General features: G+C 37.1%; 1 protein-coding gene across 1 annotated transcript; it reads left to right on the top strand.

The window, feature by feature from the left end:
- The first annotated feature begins 115 nt into the window (after window positions 1-115).
- On the top strand, window positions 116-2,066 carry LOC127412413 (nuclear nucleic acid-binding protein C1D-like). The gene is made up of 5 exons (XM_051648745.1): window positions 116-168; window positions 793-933; window positions 1,026-1,092; window positions 1,191-1,246; window positions 1,486-2,066. The coding sequence occupies exons 2-5, from the start codon at window positions 796-798 to the stop codon at window positions 1,663-1,665; spliced, it is 441 nt and encodes a 146-aa protein (XP_051504705.1). The 5' UTR covers window positions 116-168; window positions 793-795; the 3' UTR covers window positions 1,666-2,066.
- The last annotated feature ends 6,187 nt before the right edge of the window (window positions 2,067-8,253 follow it).

Consider the following 8,253-nt stretch of genomic DNA (forward strand, 5'->3'; position numbering starts at 1 on the left):
AAATAAATAAATAAAATGAAGACAAAAAACACTGAATGCTACCCCTGAATTTATTTGAGATTTTAGGCTCCACGTTTTGATCAGTCAGGGCTTTTATTTTGAAATCTTAAATCTTGCGTATTTCTTCTGTGTTCATCGGTGACGGTGCAGTGTTGTGTTTGATTTCAGGTGAGGGCTTTATAAACAGAATAGAAGATAGTTTAAACATAATCGTTAGTTTTGATAAATATAATCAATGTTTAATAATCTGTCATAGAGCGCTTTTCATTTATTTTGTTGTCAGGAACACCAAATGTGCTTAGAGTACACACTGTTAACAGCACACGTGGATACAGCTAGATGCTGGCGCTCATGTTAATGCTGTAGACTTGTTTGTCAGTGTAAAACTATAATCTGAATGTTTCTACTTTACTATGCTTTTATTATCATATGATATCACAGCATTATCATTAAACTCTATCAAGCAGTTCTTCCCTCTCATGCATTAAGGGTTCCCACGGTCATGGACTAGCTGGAAATATAAAGGAATTTTACTTAAATTGTGCTTGAAAGTAATGGAAAGTAATACAATCTTTCAAATCTCTTTGTGAGTGCAGTCTCCATAAAATGATTAAAACAAATTCTTATCCAGTAATCACAAATGACTGGAAAAGTCATGGAAATGTATTAATGTATAAAACGGTGTGGGAACTGTGAATTACCTTACAATTTAGAAATTACTATAAAGTAGATGTAGATTATAAAGTCGATTTTTTTCCCCCTCATACTTGCATTATTTTTATTTTTTGACAGACAATGGCCGATGAAGTTTCAGCAGAGGATTATCCCACTGAAATTGAGGAAAATCTCAACGATTTCGAGTCCTCTGTGAGCTCAGTCCAGAATGTGGTCCAAACCCTTGTGTCCGTCTCTAGAAGTGATCGCCTGCTTAAGGTAAGTGGCAACAAATTCACAAATGATCTGTCACATATTAATGGTTTATTTTGATGCTTTGATATATTAGCATTTTTTTTTTTTTCCTCAAGCTGGATCATCTTGATCAAGCCAAATTGGATCTGATGTCTGCATATGCCCTCAACTCAATGTTCTGGAGTAAGTTTTACCATTCTTACCATAACAAGGTACTTCTTGATAAGTGGAGCCAGTTTTTTAAAGTTACATATTGACTGGAGTATATTCATTTTCCTTAGTGTATTTGGTGACGCAAGGAGTCAATCCGAAAGACCATGGGATTAAACAAGAATTGGTAAGAGGGGATAGTCCCATTGCAAAACCATTTCTCTGTTGTAAAACCTAGTGAGCTGCCTGTGTAGGCAGCATTTTAAGGCATCATAGGCACGCTCCTGAAACAATGGCTGTTCCAAAAGGTAGGCAGCATGGTTGTACTGCTTTCTAAGACACCCAAGGCAGCTCACTAGGTTTATTGAAACTTCAGCATTAATGTAAGCATTTCAAAAGCAGTTAACATCCTCTTTCAACTTACAGGAGAGAATCAGGACATACATGAACAAAGTGAAGGAGATCACAGACAAAAGAAAAGCTGCACGTTTGGACAAAGACGCAGCATCACGATTTGTTCGGAATGCACTGTGGGATGCAGAGGACAAGAAAAGAAAGGACACAACTGAACATTCCCATAGAGGAAAACACAAGAGATTCACTTGACTTGAGCTGACTGTGAAACCCTTTTTTTACATGCCTTCTCACAAATATTCTTGCACACTTTGGATTATACAAAACAGATGTCATGTCATTGCACTGACAAACAGCATTGGAAGCACAGTGTTAACCTTGTGAATGCCCACGCTGTCATATTGCTCATATTGTACATGTTTGAAGCAGCGTCATTCTTTCAAAAGGGTGGCCTATTTCAGACTAAGGAAGACCGTTACACATAAATATGTTTTTCCAGATTTTTGTACAATTTCCTTTTTTATTGTTTCCACTTGCATTTAAAAAGCTGTTATTTTTCACAGTTGTGAGTATGCTTTATGTTTGGGCTTTTATAATATGATGTTTAATGTGGACCATCCTTATTACCAGTTCTATTAAAACTTTTAAAGCCATTTGTAGGCATCCTTGACTTCATTTGATTCAATAGTGTCTTTTATTAGCAATAACTAGATTCAGTAATTTGACTTTACCTAGAATGAATGTGATTCTTGTGACATATTATTCCCTTGTTTTCAGTTATAAGGCTATAAAAGGGACCTTATTCCACTCTTTTTAAAGAATAATGAGATATGACCATGTTTTCTGGTAGGCTTCTGTTCCTCAGGTTGTTCATTCGACCTAATTCAATTAAAGAATCTTGTTGCTTAGACATCTGAGAGTACACTAAAAATGTTCTGTTTTATCACCTGTGCATGGAAAGGACTGTCAGTTCATATTTGTCTTCCTAAACAACCAATAGAACATCGGTCTCAGACTGTATACTGACACTGAGTGGCATAGATGCAGCATTAAACAAAAGCAAAAAGTTGACTACGGTACAAATTGTGCTTACACTTTACAGTAGGTAATAAGGCTTGATTTTTCGAGAATATATCTGGAATACATTTTATTTTTCTTGGCAAATTGTTCCTTGTTTTAACCATAAACATTAGATTTATAATGGGGCCTACTTTGTTATCTAATGACAGTCAGACCTTTTAAGTTTGACTCCAGTGTCCAAATATTTGCACAGATAAACAGATACTATTGTTATTGGGTAAATGTAATTAAAAATTGAAATTCTGCCCATTTCATAGTAATACTCTTGTTCTTGCCCTCCATTAAATAAATACAATTCCCAGATCAAAATACAAATGTAGTCTAAAATGTTTGTGACCTTCTGAACTCTGCATCCCATTTGCTATGGTGCCCCCATGATCACGTCAAGACCAAAAAAAAAAAAAAAAATGCATTTCTTACTTTATATCTCACAATTCAGAATTTTTTCCCCTTTATTACTCGTAATTCCGAGAAATAACATCACAATTGTGAGTTTATATCATGCAATTGCAACTTTGTATCTTTAATACATATGTTTTTAACATTAATTTACCTTGGAGCAAATGTAGATGTCCTTACTGATGTTATACATGTTAATTTGGGAATGAGGGCTGACACGTGGATTTTTTTTTAGGTAATTTGTGTCACTAGTATAAGGGCCCCATTAACAATGTTTCACTATATTTTTGGATAATATCTGATGCAGAGGGCTTCCCACAGACTTGCATCAGAAAAGGGTAAAAGTTTGTCTTATACTGGTGCGTCCCAATCCGCACACTTCTGCACTATTCTATGTCATTTTAAAGTTTAAGTAGTGCGAGTAGTATGTTAACACTGAAAATGCAAAAAAGTGTAGCCTTTACTATAAGTACCCGGATAATGTACTTCTTCAACCTAAGTTTGGAATGTTGGACACTTCATACATTTATGTGGCTTGCCGTACGTAGCAGAAGGGGTGGAATTACCTGGTCCCAATGCTGGTCTTACGTGTAGCAACTGGTAAAACTTCAGTGAAGACAGCACCTTACAAATATGAGTTGAATGATTTTCAATGACCACATGGGTGAAATTGTATGTTGTTTGAGATAAAGGTGTTGAACTGAGGTTGGCTAATGCGCTAAAGCTAGCGGCAAAACATCACATGCGTTTTAAATGTCGCTTCCATCAGCTGTTAAACTGCAAATGCTTCCATGTAGTAAAAAATCATTAAGTGTTCCATTTGGGATGATACTACTCTGAAAATTCATACACTACATGGCTGAGTGCATAGTGTACATTGTAAGTACAAAGTGTATAGTGTGTCACCTGGAGCACAGAACAGTTGCTAATGTATAGGATCGGTCAATAATGCTTTTAAGATGGGCCCTGCATATTTGGTTATCATAATCCATATTTTATTTCTCCCATTTGTTTTTACAATGTGTTTATTCAAGCTGCCAAAAGTAGTGTGTGTCATATTGCTAATGACAAACTAATGACATTTTGGGAGTTTAGGGTCAGTATGGAAAAGTCAGCGAGTGTCCCACCTCTGTAGACTAGCGCTAATAACATGTAAGCTGTGTCCCAAATGATGCACTATACACTGTGTACTTACAATTTACACTATGCACTCAGCCATGTAGTGTATGAATTTTCAAATTATAGTATGGTACATGGAAGCAGCTGCTGTATTTCAGCTGACAGAAGTGATGTTTAAAACGCACAAGATGTGTTACCGCTAGCTTTAGCACTTTAGCCAAACTCAGTTCAATACTTGTATCTCAAATAATGTACATATTCACACAGTGTGGGATGATGATAAAGCATTAAGCTCACATTTTCAAGGTGCTGTCTTCACTGAAGTTTCACTAGCTGCCACATTCATAATTTAATTACAATTATTTTATCGGTCCAACTCCGCTCCTTCTGCTACGTACGGCAAGCCATGAGCGCTGAGTGCATGATGTGTCCAACATTCCACACATAATTTTTTCGAGAAGTGCATCATCCGGGTACTTGTGGTAGACTACTTTTTGTTTGCATTTTCAGTATTAACATACTACTCGCACTACTTACACTACAAAATGGCGTAGTGGTGCAGAAGTGTGTGGTTTTGGATCCACCTTGTAGACTAGCACTAATGTTAGTCAGATTGGGCATGTGTTTGTGTCAATGGCTTGGTGCTCTGAAAGTGGCTGAGGTGGTCTGTCGAATAACTTTTTATTGCCTGTGGTGGTCTCATAAAACTACAACCACCACAGCCAGGAGAAATACGTGCACTCTCTGCAATTAGCATTCAAGAATCTTTCTTGCAGTGTGGCCCAGTGTAGTATTACGGAGTCTTTTAACCTGAGGCAGTGAGAAATTAATGACAGTCACTGATGATGCAAAAGTAACTGGTGACTGGCTTAATTATAACTCAACTCTTGAATGACATTGAATGAATAGTTTACCCAAAGATGAGAATTCTGTCATTAATTCTGTTATTATTATTTTTTACAATGACTTAGAACACAACTCTTCCAATCAAAATTAAGACTAATGCATTGCATTGTGTGATAAAATTTTCCATGAAGTGTGCAGAAATAGTATGAGTAGTATGTTGTTTCGAACATTCCCTGTGTATTATGAATGCATGACTGGAGGAATGAGAAAAGAACAGAGGAAGTTGTGGGGAGAAACCAAACTCCTCTCCCAGCCTAAAGATTCCGTATGACCTCATTGGTGCTGTTGTTGGCTCTAAATAAACGGTCGGGGTCTGGACCCAAGGGGGGTCGCCCCTGCCATGAGTGATGGAGTGGAGCCTGACCCAGGGGCTGTTTACACTAGCATAACAAACATTCTTCACACTCATTTGTGCCACCTTCTATTCACCTTGTGTGGTGTAGAAGGATAGATTAATCAGGATAAGAGACTTTTATTTACCCTTGCATCTCCCCCTCTCTTTCTTTTCAGTTTTCTCTCTCACAGAGCTTTTGCATTAAGAGGAAATTATGGTGTGCTGCAGGCTTTTTATCTGAGTCTTAAAGTAATAGGTCTCCCAAAATTCTATCATTATTTACTTAACCTCATGTCGTTCCAAACACGTATGTTTTTTTCCCTTGGAAGAACTTTTGAAGACTCTTTACACAGCTCTTTCCAAACAACAAATGTTCAGTGTCCATGCCTGTCAAGCTCCAAAAAGGACAAAACAACACCATAAAAGCTCCACAAAAGTAGTCCATATGACTTGCACTATATTCCAAGTCTTCTGAAACCATATGCTTTGTGTGAGGAATAGATAAAAATTTAAGACTGAAAATCTTTCCCTCTCCACTGAATAGATCTGAAAATACCCCACCCCAGGTTTGACATCACTAGCTAGGTTTCCATCCAAGTTGCATATTTAATTTATGCACAGAATCAGAATATTGCAAAAACAATTTGTATATGAACAAGTGTTTCCATGTGTTTAAGACAACAAAATCGCCATTTCTGGGGAAATTGGTGTAAAATAGAAATGAAAGTGGAAGCTGAAGCCACTGTGGCTCTCTTATTAAATCTAATAAATTACTTGCGGTTTAGAGCGTGCAGACAAAACACTCTGACGAACTTTGTGTTTGCTAGCATTCAGCGGCAGATGCCTTAGGGAAGGGAACGAAAGCGTGTCAGACAGTTCTCGGAAGTAATAGTAGGAGGTAACAATCATTTGGATGTCATGTCAGAATAACCAGAGCAACATTTGAGATTCTATGCAATGATATTAATGATATTCTCTAAGCGAATTATGTATAATGCGATCACATGGCTTGTTGAGGCATGACTTTTTTGATGTACATCAGTATTCCTACTGTATATAATTCTAGAGGAATATATTTGGTAAAGGTGTTTCAATCGTTGTTTATGCACATGTATTCTTACTGAATAAAGTATGTTTTTAATACTCATATTGGAAAGTTTTACTCACATCTTGGTATTTGTTTCCCAGCATTTTTATGCGATATGCCAAAATTTGCACAAAAATAAGTGAATGGAAGCCCAGCTATTGACACCAAAACGTTATTATGTATCAGAACTGAACCCAACACGCCAGTTTAAATATGATCAATGGAGAATGACATTTGAGAGCTGCAGCAGAGGGGAAGATTTTCAGTGAATAACGACTTAAATTTCAGTCTGTTCACCACACAAAACTAGGCCTATCAGATGATTTACAAACTTGGAATATTGTGCAAGTTTGTAGGGTTTTTGTCCTTTTTGGAGCTTGACAGACGTAGTCCCTATTATCTGTCAGTGACAAGAAAAGAGTTAAAGGTGCACTCAGTAATTTGGACATACAGTGACACCTAGTGGCTTGGATGCTGCATATTTAAAATCAATAGTTTTCAGTTTCAGATGCCATTGTAGAAATTCACTATACACAGTCAGCCATGTTTACTTTAATCAATGAGTGAAAGTGCCAAATCACAGGATGGTTACTGAGATTGAGTGAGTAGTATTCAGCTGGTCATGTGGCAGTGCCCATGTGAGGACCCTCTCCATGTAGAATAAAACAGATTTTATAAGGTTACTGATATGTCTGGAGTCTTCATTTTAATGTAAGCGGTTATGATTTTATACCTATGTTTCAAAATTACTATTAATTTCTTTAGTCAACTATTCAAAAAATTACTGAGTTCTCCTTTAAAAAACATCTGCAAAAGGGTTTTGAATGACATAAAGGTGACTAAATGCTAAATAATGAAAAATGTTTGGGTGTACTATTCCTTTAATTTGTGTTCTATGTAAGGCTGAAAAGATATTTTATGAGAATACTGTAGTGTTTCTATAGCCAAGTACAGTAATAAACATAAGACAGAGTAGATGCCATCTTAATTGAACACAAACAAAAATAAGGCTGTGTGAGGTATAGAAGTTGAGTTGTGTACCTTTATGTTAAAACATACACAACTTATATTTGACCAGCATGGTCATATGGGAAGTCGACATGCCGGTACACTAGGATCGACCACAGTATGTCGACTCGCTGACAAGTGCCATCTTCTATCAGACATTTTTTTCATCGGCTCCAGCATGTTTACCTTTCCTTGTGGTGCGACCAGAAGTGCGTTGCGTAAGCAGCGTTGAAGTAAAAAGCGTTGAAACCAGGAAGTAATTGCGTTCGCATAATCAGTGACAAGCACGATTCGGAGGTTGCATTTTTACTCCACTGATGGTTAGGTTTAGGTTTGGGGTTTGGGGTTACTTTTTCTAAAATATGCATTCCTCTTCACTGTATTACATCCTATACAGCTGAAAACAACTCGCTTCACAACTTGCTTTTGGCGCCCCTCTGTGGACATTTTACCTGGATAATACAGTGCACACGTGCCCATACAACTAACAACACTTACCGCTTTGACCACTGGGGGCAGTGTTTCGATTTTCTGATTTTAGCATTGTACACAGTATGCACTGAATGAACTGAACTTCAAAGCATCACAACTGTCTTTCACTGCAAATTAAATATCATGTTTATGCACAGTAAATTATGTAAATTGTAAATTCTGAGCGAGAGGTATACATGATGAAAATGGGCGATCACCATTTTGCCATTCAAGTGTGTAGGCTAAATTTGTTATTTTAAAGCAAACTTGTGTGAACGTTGACCGAACGCTTGTTAGGGGTTTGAAATATTTGCCAAGCTTTCAAAGAGCTTCTTCCTAAAGGTTCGTCTTCAATGATGGATCTTGCATGCTGAGGTGGTGTGCATGGATTTGATCCAACACACTGGTTTATTTAGCACTCATAGAGGGAGTGGAC

This window comes from Myxocyprinus asiaticus, chromosome 21 (genome assembly GCF_019703515.2).
Source record: "Myxocyprinus asiaticus isolate MX2 ecotype Aquarium Trade chromosome 21, UBuf_Myxa_2, whole genome shotgun sequence".
NCBI lineage: Eukaryota > Metazoa > Chordata > Actinopteri > Cypriniformes > Catostomidae > Myxocyprinus > Myxocyprinus asiaticus.